Source organism: Anabrus simplex, chromosome 1 (assembly GCF_040414725.1).
Source record: "Anabrus simplex isolate iqAnaSimp1 chromosome 1, ASM4041472v1, whole genome shotgun sequence".
Taxonomy (NCBI): domain Eukaryota; kingdom Metazoa; phylum Arthropoda; class Insecta; order Orthoptera; family Tettigoniidae; genus Anabrus; species Anabrus simplex.
Window position 1 is genome coordinate 1,055,565,766 of NC_090265.1, and position 17,964 is coordinate 1,055,583,729.

Below are 17,964 nucleotides of genomic sequence, written 5' to 3' on the forward strand. Positions count from 1 at the left end.
TTCATTGATGAAGGGAATGCATATTGTTCCTAAAACAGGTATGATAGAATAAATAATTCTTCAAATTAGTAACATTATTAATCCTTCACAACTTAACATAAGCTAACTGACCTAACCTGGCCCATCCTCAAGCTTTCAGATATTTCATGCCAGATGTTCTTTTCTATTACATTTTCATTTTGTTAACTTAAGCACCATATAACTTAATACTATTGATTGAATGGCTCTTGTTTCAGGTACTGCGATAGTCGAAGAAAAGTTTTATTGGAACACGTCCACGAAGGGTACGAAAAAGAGTGGTGGGAGTATACAGAATAAGGACTAACTTTCAGTGTCGATAAATGAATGCCGAACATTTTATTTAGCCATGGTAGAGAGTTCAACTGCTTGCGTGCGTCCGAATTGTGGTGAGCAGATCCATGCGAGCTCTTCAATACCAGGGTTTCACATGAGTTGGTTCCAACAAGACTGGTGAGCCTCTCTACTGACAGAGGGGAGAATATGAAAAAAATTCCATGTACAGTATATAGATATTTCCTAAAAGTTTGTAAAAGGAAAGAGATGTAATTTAACACCTTCATAGCTCACAAAGACTTCAATACAGCATTGTAACATGATCCTCGTGGATGTCTGATTCTGAAAATATTATTCAATTACTCAGACATTTGTTTTTCTAGAGGATATTAAAATGTACACAAATATTGAGTTTCTTGTTAATTCTCTTGCTTCGTTGGCACCACTAATACTTTTTAAGGTTTGTTTCCGTGTGATCAAAAGTATTAAATACCGTAATTAGCCTTGTCAAGAAAAGTGTATTTGGGCCCAAATAATGCCCATGCTTCTGAGCTGCAGCTTTTGAATCCAGTAAAAACTACTGCAGACTATTTCAGAGCTGTAATGTTTCAAACGGGCAGTTTAGGTGTAGGACTGTGCTAATATTCATAAATAATAATTCCAGTATAAGAACTTGCCAATATTTTTTACTGTTACTAGGATACATCATTGTACTATACACTGCAACTACTATTTATGGTCCACTGTGAATTCTGTGTCTTCCTGGACTGCTGCCTAACTTGGTACAATGATGTGTAACACATGAGAGTAGTACACAGAACATTATGATGTGTTTCCCTCCACAAGCTTAGCTTACTTTTAAAATTATTGGTAATGGAAAATGAGTATGTATGCTTGCCTATGCTGCCAGCAAGTACTGTGTTGTACACCTCTAGAGCAAAGTAGCTGAGCAGTATGATTAAACCCTACTTAGAATGTGACTGTGATGATGTGTTGTGTGAAATAATAATTTATTTTAGAAAAACAAAAGATGGTATGTTTTCCAATCTGCACCTTCTCTAAAGAAAGTATTTTTGAGTATAATTTGAGGTACTTTTTCACGCAAGTGGATTAAAATCATTGTTTTGATCCTCATTCTTTTTGTTATATTTCATATGAATAGTGTCAATATTTTTATTTATTTAGAAATTTGGGCACTGTTTTTGGAATACTTCAGATGTTAATTGTACTATAAGATCGTAGTTCTTTTCATACAAACCTGTACAGTATTCAGTCGTATAAACACTGAAATTAGAAGTGAAAGTTAATTTTGGTGTCACCTGCTCTGATTGCTATTTGAAGGCAATGTTCAGTGAAATTTGTGGTTTGTTATAGTGCTCAGTCAACTGTACATTTTTGTAATTTACCTAAGATAGGTACTGTTTTGCTGAAGTTTTCAAACAAGTAATTAAATTTGACCCTTAGAGTGTGTGTGGAATTTTGGACACAACTTTCAAAACCATTTACTGGTGAAGTATATAATGTGTACAGAAGGCCTGCAACAGTTAAACAGATTTATGTTGCTTTGGTGACAAGGGTACTGTTTTTACATGTACTGTACTTTGCTGTTATTTTGTTTCATTCTAAATTGTAACTAATATTACTTCTATTGTATGAAGATTCTTTGCAAGTACAGTTGAAATCTTTCAGAGTTATGGAACACATACTTTTGCAAGCCTTTGTCTAATATCCTGGACCAGAAATTATAGAATAATTATATGTAGATAATTTTGTATTTGATAAAGTAAAACAGCTGAGAGCTGTATTAGCCATGTGTATATTTTACATGTCTTGTTTTGGCTCAGAGCTGATTTTCCTTCTAGATTTATTTTGACCAACTAAATGTTGACTTTTAATGTTACTGATATATTTGCTTTCTTAACTGAAGTATTACTGAGTAGTCAGGCAGTAGTTTGTTTCGTTACACTGTACTCCTATCTGTCCATAGAAGACATGTGATTGAATGAAACATACTTTAGAAAGACTGAACTAGAGAAATTATTTGATAATACTGTCTTAATCATTATCCCCAACTGCATATCTTGAAGTGTAAGAAAATCAAATCCATTTTACAACAGTCCTGTGTTGAGCCTAGACCTACTTGCAAATAACTGTTCACTTGAAACAGTTTTGACAAATTCTGCTGCTGTTACTGTCAGTTTTTGTTACTTTCTGCTGTAGATGGTTCCTCAGTTATTTCCAAAAGGCCGAGTTAATCCTATTCCCAAACTTACTGAGGGAAGTAATGTTCGAGGCAGGAATAAAATTTATTACATGCAACTTATGACAAGCCATTCGGGGATTGTGTTTAATGGAGTTTGAATCGGCTATTAGTTTTGTTAGGTTCATAAGAATAATAATAATGATATTAAGTAGGACACATATAGAACAAGTGTTTTGCCTGCAAATACAGTGGTCTATTTATTTGATTGTCATGGGGTGTATGTTAAATTCATTACTAGATACCTTACATTAACATTTAGAATACTTTTGAAGAGTGTCTGAAAGAATGCACATTTGTGATATGGAATATTTGTCCTTGTATTTTACATAGGATGTTTTGATGTTTTGAAGTAGAATGTTGAGATTTTGTTGAGTAAGATGACAATGGAGAACTCTCAAGGGAAGAGACTGGCATCACAGGAAAGAGATTTCCAAACAGCTTACCTTATCCTGAGTTAAACTACAAATGTCATAGAGCTTTTGTCAAATGACTTTCTCCCTTAAGGTCATTAATCAAGTGTCCTAGGTATCTAAATAATCTGCTCACTGTTTGGGACCTCATTCATCCTTTTTAGTAAAAATATTGAAAGGAACTGATGAATGTGGTATGATTATTGGCAATACAGGAATAAGTTTATTACTTTTTTTTTTTTGCTGGGAATGATATTTTTATTATTTATTTTTCTTGATTCTCCCTCCACAAAGTAATGAATGAGGTGGACTGTTCTGTCATCATATTTCATTGTCCCGTTGTCACAATTGCCGTATGTGTAATCCATATTGACATTTCTGCTGTCATTTCAGATCTGCAGGGCTGGTCCTTATATAAATGGTGCTTTAGGCTTCTAAGAATGTCCAACCTCCCAGATATTTCTTAAAACTGCAAATTGTATTTTCTCATAACCACAAACGTAGGAGGCAGCATCTGTTTTTAATATATGGATTTACTGGAATAGAAAAATTGACTTCAGAAAAAGAAAAGACTTAATGACAAAATTCTCATTGATTTTATGCACTTTGACGTACATTTTACATTAGGAAGAAACTGTTGGGTTTAAAAAAAGATTTAATTAGAGTGATTGTACAGATGAAATGGTTACAATTTAATTGCATGGACATTGTTCTGCCAACCTGCAGTGTAGAATGAGGTCTTCTGTGGTTTCTTGTTTACCTATCTTATGCTTGGATGCATGTTAATACAGGCAGGAATGGTATCAAGACTTTTTCTGTTATCGTGAAGCAGATTTTCCCCACAGTTGTTGCATATTGTGGAGGAAACTGCTATCCTATTTTGTCCCACAGTTTTTCATTGGGCAATAAATCAGGTAGCCTGAAACGGAAAGTGTTGCATCATGATATAAAAACTCTGGAAAACAGAAGCGTGTGAATGAGTGTTATTTGCTAGAATATTGCTCCTGGGCTCTTGTTGAAAATGTTGCTCATGGGGGCTACAGATACATAAACATCTCTATCATTATGTATGTATGTATGTATGTATGTATGTATGTATGTATGTATGTTGGGTAATCAGCCCGAAGGCTGGTTTGATCCTCTGCAGCTCTGCCAACAGCTGTCATAAATAGCCTAGGCGTCACTGAAGAGGCGTACTAGGGAAATGAGGAGTGAGGTAGTTTCCCGTTGCTTTCCTCACCGAGCCAGCCGTTGCTATTACATATCAGTCTGCCAAGCCCACTGAAATGCATGCATCAACCGACCCTATGAGCGATATTTTCACACCATTCATAACAGGGACTGGCTGCATAATATTACTAACATCACTCATACCTCAGTCACTTTCATATTGTCAAAGCCAAGGATGAGACTGAGACAGGTCAATGAAAGTAACAAATTTGATATAGCCCACACCAGAAGACATAGTGCACTGTAAACACTACATCTCGCCAGCAAAGGCATTCCATCATTAGATAGAGTATTAATAGTCAAACATGTTTCAACTCGTTTGAGCCATCTTCAGTGAAAAAAAAAAGTTAAAGTTATTTACATAATAGATGCTAAAAATTGTGTGCTAAAAACAGGAAAGAATGAAAAACAAGAGAGATATGACAGAAATTTTAAAAAAACAATTCAAAATATACACATTTCCATCATTAGATGGAGTAAAAATCAACTCGTTCAAGATATCTTCAGTTACATAATTGATGCTAAAAAATGTATTCGAGTCTAATGAAGAAAAGAATGAAAACAAATGAGACAAGATGGAAACAAACAGTAAGTGATTATGGCGAGGTTGTAGACATCTTAGTCTAAAACTTGCAGTGTGTTATAATTGAAAAACAGGACAAAAACACTGTTAAAAATTCAAAATGACAGTCTGTCTCTGTTGAGTCACCATCACGAATAGTTCAGAGGGGAGCTAAAAACTTGAGAAACTAAGTTTGAGAGGAAACACATGCCAGGTGAAATGTATGTGACACATAGTGAAAAACTGCCAGTGAAGTAGCAGGGGTCAAATGTTGCTGTAACTGAGGCAGGGATTTCAGTGCTTGTGTGCAGTCCTCCAAAGTTTGGCACAGTGGTCATCTACTCCCAAAGAAGAGCGTGATTCATTGCTAAAGGCAGTACTTTGCTAGTCTTTAGAATTGCACTTCAGTCTCTGCTGAGACCATTGCAAATGAAAATGACATTAATGAGGGATTAATAGCCGAAAATGCAAATGTTGTCAAGACCACAGATTTCTGTGCGCTAAGCATTCAGAGATGCTTCTGGTAGAGATAAGGTGCCCTTGTGAAGTTACCACAGGCCCTCCGGTGGTAGTGTGTTGAGACCATCCAATCTCTTGTGTGGGTTCCATCACTTGTCCATTGTTTGAACACCATCTTAGTATGAAATCAGCCACTGTGGCTCTTGCAACCTGATTGTACGACTTCTCTTAATTATTAGTTGTTTCTGCCAATGTCACATGTGCACTTTTGAAGCACCCTCTTACAACATGTATTAAGCAGTCGTCGTACAAAACTGTTTTTTTTTTTTTTTTTTTTTTTTTTTTATCTTCCATTGATGCAGATGTTTATCAATTTATACGATTGCTGATTTAACAGGGTATGAAAATTGAGTTTTCAATCAGTATTTTTCAGTAACTACGTTAAAATGAACCTTCTTTGCTTCTAGGTTAGCCAACTGGTATAAAGCTTCTGGAAAGTAAATTACATACAGGGAGGGCTTTGTTTTTTATACAGTTTATAAGACTGCAGGTAATGTCGCTCTCTGCCCAGCCATAGATGATTACTGATATAATTCTTATTGGCTTCAATTTTGAACACTACACCATACATGCCAATTCCCCAATTTAAGCAGGGGACCCCTGATTTTTCGTCCTTCCTCCCACTCTCCTGTTCAGAAACCTATTGTCCAATTCTGAGAGCAGATGTAATATTCTTGTATTGTTTAAAGATCCTACATTTGTCCATGTCCTTTTAATAGCTGGAGAGAATTGATGTTTGGTGGGCATTGGCAAGGCAGATGCAATAAGCTGGTGGTGGCCTTAATTATGACAGAATCTCTTATGCAGTGCTTCTTACTTTATCATATTTCCACATTGTAAATATGACTGTGAGCCTATTGTTAGTACATTTACAATGACTGAAACACAGTTCAGAACAATGCTTTCTAAAGAACTGTAGAAAAAATTAGCCCTAAAATCTGTTCAGCAAGCCAAGTACATTGAGCAAAAATTTCAGAATTTCTAAAGAGGTTTAAGGCAGTTACGATGAGGAGTCATGGATTCTAAAGTGTATATACTGTATATGCAGTATTTTTGTATTTATAAATAAATAAAAAGTTATGTAATGAAGTAGTTTAATGTCTTACATATTCTTGAACTGACAGAAGTTACTTCATCAATGATTTATCATAACGTCACGATATGACTTGGCACTTTGGCACTCTCCACTTGCTACCATTACTGACATTGATAGAAAGATTCCTAATGTCTAGAGGCAAGAAAATATTGCAAGTATGACAAATGCAATGAAAATAAGAAAACCAAATTTTTGCACCCTTTTTTCATTTTTCTTCATGTCTGGTCATAATTGCAACCCTTTAAGGCTAGTTCCAATATTACAAATTAATGCTATAAGTGGATATTATGGTGATAAACTGTATTTTTAAGGAAATCGGCGAGCCATTTTGAAGAATGGGTGATATTTTTTATTTACTTTTTTGGAGAAAGTTTGACTTAGTTTCATTCTTCATATACAAAACATGTCTGGAAACTTGACATTAAGTCAGCTGATATTATACTGTAAACTGCTCATATGCAGTAGTGGTCTTTAATTTCATGTGCTGCAGAGAATATGGTGCATTGTAGTTATTTTTGGGAGGGGTGAAGATCACCAATATGAAGTTGCACACTGTTTGTAATTTGAATAATTTTTAATGTTTTGATCATTAATTTTTACATTACTATAATTGTGGGCTGTCATCAAATTTAAATGTGAATGTTCATTTTATGTTATACTGGAAAGCAACAAAGGAAGAAACTGTTCAAACTTCTGCAGCGTTATCCTTTAAATTCAAGTCTGTGAACCAAACTCCAAGCATTTATGGCTGTAAATGACAGGTTTTTTTGCAACTTTATGGTTTTTAGTCTGTCCTTTTTTTACATCATCATTGAAACTGTTGCAGATCTAGTTATATAACTGGGCATTGTAATATTGATTAGGTTATATACAAGGGCAAGTGAATAAGTATCTGCAATTTTGCTCTAATTGTCTTTAGGTTGGCTCTATAGCGTTGTATGCTCACCAGCCGCTAGATGGTACCGTTACATACGTCTGTGGTAAGTTTCAGCGCAATCAGACCAGTACAGCTTGAGCTGTTGCAATGTAAAGATGGCCACGCCACACACTGTTTATACCACTCCTTAATCCATTTTTTGTGGTCTGAGGGTGTACCAGGAGCGGAAATTCATAGAACAGTCACCCGTTTGTTATTCAGGATCATATCACGCACTTGTTCAATATTGGCATCAGTTACGGCTGCAGATGGACGCTCGGATCTTTCCTCACCCTTCACGCTTGTGCAACCCCGTTTGAACTATTCAATCCACTTGTAAACACTTTGCTGTGGCAAAACATTGTCCCTGTATTGTGCTGAAAGTCTTCTATGAATTTCTGCTCGTGGCACACCCTCAGACCACAAAAACCTGATTGCGGAACGCTGTTCTTCCTTGGTGCAAACAGAGAGTGGCGCAGCCATTTTTACATTGCAACAGCTCAAGCTATACCTCAAGCTATGCCTCTGTGGATCCGTGGTAGAGTGTCGGCCTCCGGATCCCAAGATAGCGGGTTCAAACCCGGCAGAGGTAGTCGGATTTTTGAAGGGCGGAAAAAAGTCCATTCGACACTCCATGTCGTACGATGTCGGCATGTAAAAGATCTCTGGTGATACATTTGGTATTTACCCGACAAAATTAATTAAATCTCAGCCATAGACGCCCAAGAGAGATCCGGTTTACTCTAGGTCCGCTAGATGGCAGACAGAGTAAACCGGAACGTCGAAATTGACGAGCAGACAGCCAGATGGCGTCAATTCGAAATGTCTGCAAACGGTAGCTGAGGCCATACGATTATTATTATTATTATTATTATTATTATTATTATTTAGCTCAAGCTATACTGATCTGATTGCGCTGAAACCTACCACAGACGTAGACAACGGTACCATCTAGCGGCTGGTGAGCACACAACACCATAGAGCCAACCTAAAGACAATTGGAGCAAAATTGCAGGTACTTATTGACTTTCCTAGTATGTTCATTTAGATAGGCCTAAGGCCTAATATTTCAGTTTTATTTACTCCTCCCAAATAGGCCTAATACAATAGCAGAACAGGTTATACCTAGAGGTGTTAGAAAATATATTTTTTAAAGGTTTATTTAAAATTCAAAAGGCAGTGTTTTGTTTAAAAAATGTTAACATTTGGAAAGCAATCAGGTTTATTCAATAAATGCTTTTAAAAGCATATAAAAGTAATAAAACATAAAGTAGAAAACAAAATAGCAGGTAAACCATTAAACATGCCTGTGGAAGGATAAGAGAACACGTACAAGGAAGTCACATTTTTATTTTACATTCACCTCCATGTACCATCTCGAAACACATTTTAAATGAATACAACTTACTTTTTCTCCGTTTTATCCCAATATTACAGTGAAATCATTGAAAGTAGATCATGGGCAGTGTCTCGGCATTTGCGGCTGTCAATCGTTGCCTCCTGTCACTTACTACGAATCCATATTTTGAAAACGACCTTTCAGAATCTGCATTTGAACACAGATACCACACACGTTTTATTGCAGCGGTTGCATATTCTCAAAGTCTTGAATTTTACTAGAGCTGACTGGGCAACACACGTAAGCTTGGACTTGACCATTATCTGCATCTTTTGAGGAAGCTGTTCCATGTTCTGGAGGATCATCTGGTTGAATACTCCACCATCGCCTAATAGCTTGAGTTTTACATAAAGGCCATCTGGCTTGCCAGCGAGTACGTAAATCGTTGGGCACATAGATCCTTCCAAGAAATTAATCAAGTCCATAAGAGAGTCACCAACAACAGATACACTGTGTGTAACTTTATCATTCCTGTTGTTGAAGTTGATGTTTATGTAAGAATTTGAATCGTCCTGTGTTTTGAAAACTGCTACCAGATCTTCCACATGTGTGGCCATATACATTGCAACCTGAAACCAGGAATTCCATCTTGTACACACAAACATTGGAAAAGCTAGAATTTCATCTTGTTCTCTCTCAGAAATGATATATAATTGCTTTGTCTTTTTTGCGTATTTAAAAAGGCATTTTTTTGTCTTTTTAGACATTCAGTTTGTCCAGCTTGTTTTCAAATATGTAGTAGACAGGGTTGACTTTATGTGCCCAGCAATAGACATGACCTACTTATTCAATCAGTCCTTGAAGAGTAGTTGCACATTTTGTCATGTAACATGCAGAGTCTGTAACAATTGCTACTACACACTCCTGTTTAATTTTGTGGGAATTTGAAGTTTCTAATATAGCATTAGTGCAATTTGTGCTATTGACAGAATCTAGAACAGAGGCAGCCAGATAGATGTTTATTTCAGTTGGTGGTACTGATAGACGAAGTAGGATGTTAAAAACACACCTATTTGTTGGTTATTTAGTCACAGCAGAAACACGTCTTTGTTTTTTAGCTCTTCCTTAATTTCTTCCCACCTTTCACTAATCATGGGTATGTATTTCTGACAGATCTGATTTGCTGATGGTAAATTACCACTTTGGCAAAGTACAGATCAAAGTACAGATAGCAGGATTGCCTAGTTTCTCTACTGATATGTTAGCTTTCACGAACGCAGTAGCAGTGTCCAAAATAAACTCTTCTTTTGAATCCTTCAGCCAGGCTGAGTGGCTCAGGCAGTTGAGGCGCTGGACTTCCAACCCCAACTTGGCAGGTTTGATCCCAGCTCGGTCCGGTGGTATTTGAAGGTGCTCAAATATGTCAGCCTCGTACCAATAGATTTACTGACACGTAAAAGAACTGAGGGACTAATTTCCGGTACCTTGGCATCTACAAAAACCATAAAAGTAGTTAGCGGGATGTAAAAACCAATAAGAATAACTGTATTTGAGTCCTTCACTCGACTAGCATTTGATATCTTTCAATGTGGCTACTCCAGGAACACTGACTTAAAAGACGCGAATTTTCTCGGCGTTTTAAATACTTCTCCAATTTACATTGTTTGTTTAAAACATCTTTCCTGCGATAATCTAACCAATAATTGCAAATTTTCATGTAAGGATGCCAGAAAAAATTATAAATCCTTCGTTCTTGCATTCTGTAAGACTGTCCGCAGCAGAAACTGCTACGTTTAGCATTTTTAAACCCAGTTTTGTGTTGCCTATAACAAACACTGTTAATACACATTTGACTGTAGTCTTGCATCAGTATAAAGTAGTAACCACAAAAATTTATTTCTTTATGCCATGCATATTATTTAAATTACATTGCATCTCATCTTCGCTTACTGCTAAGTTCGGAACTACCACGACAAAAATGTCACCAACTGATTTGCACAAATTTGATGATAATGCACAATTTGCCCACTTTTTGTTAAGTTACATAGAATTCTCTACTATGAATTATACTCCCAATACTAGCTGATGACACGACTACTGCTTATCTGGTCATTCGCTTTATGTGTGAGAGTGTATTAATCTAGGGTATGTAAATTTCAAGTGTTCTGTTACTCAGGGAACTTATGTTTCCTTTTGATTCGTTAGTGACCTTTATGGCTTAATATGTTATATTTTTTATTTTGTAATTAATTTTGAAATTCCTTTGATGATTAAATAAATGTGTGTTAATATTTATTTTTTTCTCCACTTAGTTTGTTAAGAGAGGATTATTACCTAGTTGTACTTCCTCTTAAAACAAATATCACCACCACCACCACCACCACCACATCATTATCTATATAACAGGAGGCAAATGTAGTTCCCAATTTGAACAACAATCACATAACATTTTTTAGGTACTCGGCCAAACAATTCATGCCACGTGATAACACCTGTTCACCACTATCCACACGCTACTATCCAAGACTAACTCCAGTATTCTAAGTCGCCGTGTAACGAGACTGTGGACAATATATCGTAGTATATATTGTCCCTCGTGAAATTATCCGATTGATCATCCTGGAAATTACACCAAACAAATTTGAATATCGGCCTATGGACAAGAATGTTTAGAGTGGTGTGGGGAAACATTTATAAAAATGTTTTTATTTTGCAGATTGTGTTTGTGGTCCTCACAAAATTTGCATTATGTTGCGATTGAAATTCATTCCTGGACAGCATAAATCGTGTAAATATGTCAAAATAAAACCATCCTAACTTCAGAATATGATTTTTCATTTTATCACTAACAAAATCTAACACCTCCAGTTATAGCTAATAATTGCTATTCAAATATTTAATGCTATAAAATGCTCTTTTTAATATTTTTGTTATAAATATTAAAAAATATGCTATAATTTCACACTTCTACTAATGCCTCTTCAAGAAGTGAATGTGCGTGATTCCAAAGATAACTGAGAAGTAGGCTTCCATTTGACTTCTTGGGAACCTGTGCTTTTTATGCACATTAAGGCCTGCCCTACAGATCTGAATGCATAAATCACTTGAATGATCAGGGTATGCTTGCATTTGTGTGTTGAAATCTTGGTTTCCTCCTCATCCCTGTCAAAAATGCTACATCTCTTCCTAGCTGTACATACTTTGATGGAAAAACTGAAAAGGACACAGAAAAATTGAACTTATTGTTGAAAGACAGCATTTTATCAAGAATTCAGCAGGAATGCATACTAATGAACACTGTGCAGACTAGGTAGTGTATGTCTCAGAAATATTGCAGATGCCTTCACTTTGAACAAATGTTTTTATATTACTTGTAAAAATGAACGGTTGTGTAAAAAATGTGGGGATTATAATTCTAAGAACAATGTGTAACAGTTCTATTAACCCAGTGAATTTAGGAAGTGGAAGTAGACTCCTCTGGGAACGATCAATTGAGGTTCCATAGTAAATAAATTGTTTAAAATTACTATGTTTTTCATTGAAATTGTATAGGGGTAGCGTGCCTGCCTCTCACCCGGATGCCCCGGATTCGATTCCCGGCCAGGTCAGGAATTTTTACCTGGACCTGAGGGCTGGTTCGAGGTCCACTCAGCCTACGTGATTAGAATTGAGGAGCTATCTGACTGTGAGATAGCGGCCCCGCTCAAGAAAGCCAAGAATAATGGCCGAGAGGATTCGTCATGCTGACCACACGAAACCTCGTAATCTGCAGGCCTTCGGGCTGAGCAGCGGTCGCTTGGTAGGCCAAGGCCCTTCAAGGGCTGTAGTGCCATGGGGTTTGGTTTGGTTTTTGTAGACAGAGATGGATCCAGGTTGGGATAATTGAAAATCATTTTCTCATATTCAAAAGCCAAGGGTTTCTAGGGTTCTGGACTACCACCAGTGAATTCCCCATTTGCTGTTTTCACCAGATATTTTTCAAACTGAAGAAAACTAAAAGGGAAATTTAGTTGCTATGCCAACATTCACTTGTATCTTAAGCAATAGAATCTAACAAATGACAAATCTCTATATCTATATAATATATAAAAGAACATGTCCTGACTGACTGACTGACTGACTGACTGACTGACTGACTGACTGACTGATTCATCATCGCCGAGCCAAAACTACTGGACATAAAGGAATGAAATTTTGAAGATACATTTATATTACAATGTAGGGGCTCGCTAAGGAAGGATTTTTGGATATTCTGTCACTAAGGGGAGTGAATTTTTAAAATGAGTGTATCTATATCTCAAACCTTTAAAAGTTTACAGATGTAAAAATTGGTCTTTAGAATCTCCTTTAAAATTAAAGAAACATGTATTTTCTGTTTTTGGAAAATCCCACTAGGAGGGGTGAAAAACAGGTTGAATGCCTTTAATGAGGATACTTATATCTCAAAAACTGAAAATATTACAGAACTGAAAATTTGTATTTGGAATCTCCTTTAAAAATAATTTTTTTTGGAAAATCCAATTAATGGGGGTTAAACAGGAGTGACAAATGGGGTGAATTTTTTGAAAGACTATATCTACAGTATATATCAGAAAATGTAAAATTTTACGGATGTAAAAATTTGTATTTGTTATCTCCTGTAAAAGTAAAAAAACATAGGTGATTTATTTTTGGAAACTTCACTTAAGGGGAACTGAAAAGGGGCTGAAATTTTAAAATGAGCATGTCTACAGTATATCTCAAAAACTTAACATGTTACAGAAGTGTAAAATGGTATTTTTAATCTCTATTAAAATAATGAAACATGTATTTTTTTGTTTTTTGAAAAACCACTTGGGTGGGGGGTAAAAATGACTGAAAATTGGGTTGAATTCTTTTATTAGGATACTGGTATCTCAAAAACTGAAGATGTTACAGACGTGAAATTTGGTATTTGGAATCTCCTTTAAAAATAAAGTAATGCGTATTATTTTGTTTTCAGAAATCCACTTAGAGAGATGGGGGTGGCAGAATTGAAAAATTATTTGAATTTTTCTTATGGAGATACTATAATCTCAAAAACGAAAGATGTTGCAGACATGAAAATTGGTATTTGTAATCTGCTTTTTCAGAAATCCACTTAGAGAGAGGGGGGTGGCAGAATTGAAAAATTATTTGAATTTTTCTTATGGAGATACTATAATCTCAAAAACGAAAGATGTTGCAGACATGAAAATTGGTATTTGTAATCTGCTTTAAAAGTAAAGAAACACGTATTCCTTTGATTTTGGAAAATCCATTGAAGGGGAGGGTGAAAGATTTGAAAAATTAATTGAATTAATAGTATGAGGATGCTTACATCTAATAAAAACTAAATTTGTTACAGACGTGAAAATTGGTATTTGGAACTCCTGTAAAAACAAAACAAAAAACGCATTTTTTGAGAGAAATCATCTTGGGGGGAGGAGGGGGGGGGGGGGGCAGAGGTGAAAAGGAGTTGAATTCCTTTTATGAGGACACATATCTCAGAAACTGAAGATGTTACAGTCTTGATAATTGGTATTTGGAAGATCCTTTACTAATAAAGAATCCAAGTATTTTTTCCAGAAAATGCACTTAATGGGGAGGGGGGGATGAAAAAAGTGAATTCTTTTTATGGGGTAACTTACATCTCAAAACTGAAGGTAGCAGACGTGAACATTGGTATTTAGAATCTCCTTTTAACATAAACACGCCTTCTGTCTTTGGCGGTGGGGGGGCCAACTTAACAGCGGTGGGGTGAAAAAGGAGTTCGAGACCAATTGATTTTACTGTTCGTAATGTACTTGATTCTGATCACAAACTGATAATTTTTTGTCTTTCCTGGGTCATTTTCAAGAGCCATCTTTTCCTTTGGCGAACTTAAAGTTAGATTACAGTAGATTTTCCTGGCATATAAATAAAAATTTAAACACATTTGAAATAAACGATAGGAATGATATGGACCATGCAACTGTTCACCTCTATAATAGGGTCATTAATGCACGGAAGGAATCCCGCACACTTGCCTGTGCACTACAATGGTGCTGATCACATTGTCAGCAGATGTAGCGGTCTTGCATCTTCCTGGGGGGGTCCAGAACATCAGTAATAATAATAATAATAACAATAATAATAATAATCTATATTCAACTAATATCACCCACCCTAATAATAATAATGTTCTGGACCGTCGGCAAAATGTGCGGACCGCGCTGGGAACAGGTCCTGGCCGGGTAATGACTACGAATGTAGTTCGGCCGCGGGTTCAGTACTGCCAAGGTATCCAAGACGGCACCACGCCGGATCTCTTCAAGGATTTGATCCATATTAAAAATGCTTATAGGAAAAGATGGCAAAGATTTAGGGACCCAACTGACCGGGCGGAATACCTGGAGCTAGTCCGGGAAGTACGAAATCGATTGCTGGAAAGAAAGATTGAAGAATGGGAGGAACTTTGCAGTCAGATCGCAAATTTTGGTGGGTTATATATAAAATGTTAAGCATTCAATTATAAGTTTCAGTATAATACTGTAGCGAAGCACAGGTATCTTGCTAGTAAGATATATTTGTATTTTGTGTTGCATCCAACAAAGACAGTAACTGTTAGTAAACCATGTCCATTATGACTGCACATCTTAACATCTTTATAATATTCAGTCCATTTGGCTCTGCAACAAAAATGAGACTAAAAGTAATGAGCAGTAATAAATATTTATATGGTAGCAAATGTATTCTTTACAAATAGATCTTGTGGCTAACCATTTTCTTCTTTTCTCCAGTCCCAGATAGAAAGGTGTGGCTGAAGAGATGTAATAATCACTGAATTCCTCCATCCAATAAGTATTCCTCAATATTCTATAGATGTGGGCCATCCATTATTACTCTTCTCAGAAATCTAATAATTTGTAATAGATTCTGCTATGTAGCCATTTCTACCGGGCGAGTTGGCCGTGCGGTTAAGGGCATGCAGCTGTGAGCTTGAATCTGGGACGTAGTGGATTCAAACTCCACTGTCAGCAGCCCTGAAGATGGTTTTCCGTGGTTTCCCATTTTCACACCAGGCAAATGTTGGGGCTGTACGTTGATTAAGGCCATGGCCGCTTCCTTCCCATTCCTAGGCCTTTCCTATCCCATCGTCACTATAAGACCTATCTGTGTCAGTGCGACGTAAAGCAGATAGCAAAACAAAAAAATTAATGTAGCCATCTCTGCGGAGACGTGGTTGCATTAGTTAAACACCATCTTTTCTAGTTATGTTAAATTTGTTGTTGTGTCCACCGGTGTCCTGTTTGTATTGCCTGGCACTTCTTATTTTAGTTCCACTTTCTAATTTTTAATCCTCCATATTAATGCCAGTCTTTCAATAAAACTAGGTACCTACTTGATTTTTAAAATCATAATCTGACGTTCCTTTACCATTCATATTCCTAGCAATAATGGAGCAATTGATAATGAAAATTTATGTATAAGAAATCTTATATATGCTTATAAAATGTATTGCTTTTCCTTGTGAGGAGTTCATCAAGCAATTCAATAGCTATGTTAAAAATCAGGAATTAAAAATAAACAAGTGCTTCAAAGGTGAAATTCAGTGTTTGCTTTTGCAATCAGGGCAGTTGACAAAGAGGGTGAAAAGTCTTGGTCCTCATACGTGTGCATTTCTGTATATGTAACTATTTTTTCTTTTATTTTTTCTTCCCCTAGTTGTATTGAATCTTGTACAGGTATCCTGAATATTTTAATAAAAGGAATAACATATATTCCAGAATACATAACTGCATCAAAGTTTAAGGTATTTTTAGCTGAATATTGGAAGTTGACTGATCATCAGGTGCCCGTGATATACATATATATATTTTATATATTTTAGTAAACACTTTCAAAGTGTAGGAAACATAAATGAATGAATAGGAGTATCTGTCATCAGGATGGTTTGTTGATAAAGAACATTGCCAGTTTTAGGAAAGCTTTAATTTTGAAACAACTGGTCTTTGAGTTTGGTGTGTCAACTGTACTGCAAGCTTGGAATGTATGTGTCCTGTTCCTCTGTCCAGTTTATGCTCCATATATCATTTTCATCAGGTCAGCACTAAATAAATATTGTTGAGCAACTGAAGGATATTAATGTGTTACAGGAATGCTGAAAAGAAAAGTAAAATAAAAATAGCTCAACTTGTCTAGCAACTTCACCTAGTTTTAACTTTTTTGTTAAATCTTGTTTTTAAAAGATAATGTACATTTGTAATATTAATGACTTAATTATAAATTGTCATTCATTAAGTGATTTATTGTTTAAGAGTTGTTGTCCCAGCCATATATACCCACTCCTGTATGGTGCAAAAGCTTTATGCTAAACAGATGGTAGTTGTGGGTGTAATTGTTGTTTTAATTGGCAAAATTTCAGTATTACCATCTTCACATTAGAAGTAAGACAGGGATATTAAACTTATATGGTAAGTAAGATTGTATTGCATAATTCACATGCGTTCACCAGTGGATCAGCATGTGTCAGTTTCATTACTACATTATTGATTAAATACCATCTTTAATTTGCTCCAGATTGTACAATTTTGGAGTATTAAAAAAATTACAACCCCTAATCCAGGGAAGAGAGGTTGAATCTGATTTTTGCAACTTACAGGTACACATTTCTGTTGTAAGTACCTAATATAAACAGTCTTTCTTTAATAATGGGTACAATAGTAGTTTATTTTAGTGTTCTGAAGAAGTCTGACAATTTGGATCAATTTTTTAAATATAATAAGGAAGAAAACATTTACAACAAGTGAATTATTTATTCACATATTCATTTAGCCCAAAAAATGCTTGTATTTGCATTTTTATCTTAAACTAATTGATTCTTGGTGAAGTTGTTCAGTGTTGTACAGTGTGAATGAAGAAATTAGTAACTACATGAGTAAGCTTAATGTGGACACTGGTAACATCAGCATTAGAAGTGGTACGTGGGGCTGATGACCTACATGTTAGGCCCATTTAAACAACAAGCATGATTGTCATTGTCAGGGATGATACATACAATACCAAGAAAATTAGAACCCTACTCAGGGACCAGGAATTCAGAAAGTTGTCAGCTAAGAAGTGAAGGGCAGGAAGTTTGCCTTTAAAGAATTTGCTCCCTGTAACTGTTGGATAAGAAGGCATGAAAAGTTCCTTATGGGGATCACTGTAAGTACCTAGGTGTTAATATAAGGAAAGATCTTCATTGGGTAATCACATAAATGGGATTGTATATAAAGGGTACAAATCTCTGCACATGATTGTGAGGTATTTAGGGGTTGTAGTAAGGATGTTAGGAACATAAGCACTCAGCTGGG

The 17,964-nt window shown here is 35.9% G+C and overlaps 1 protein-coding gene across 2 annotated transcripts in view; it reads left to right on the forward strand.

Annotated features, from left to right (window-relative positions):
- Positions 1-16,909, forward strand: part of ari-1 (E3 ubiquitin-protein ligase ariadne-1) — a 199,584-nt gene extending 182,675 nt beyond the window's left edge. For both annotated transcript variants that reach the window (XM_067137091.2, XM_067137092.2), the window contains exon 10: positions 237-16,909. In XM_067137091.2, coding sequence (XP_066993192.1) covers positions 237-318 — 82 coding nt within the window. In that variant the 3' untranslated portion in view covers positions 319-16,909. The remainder of the gene's footprint in view (positions 1-236) is intronic.
- Positions 16,910-17,964: the final 1,055 nt, after the last annotated feature.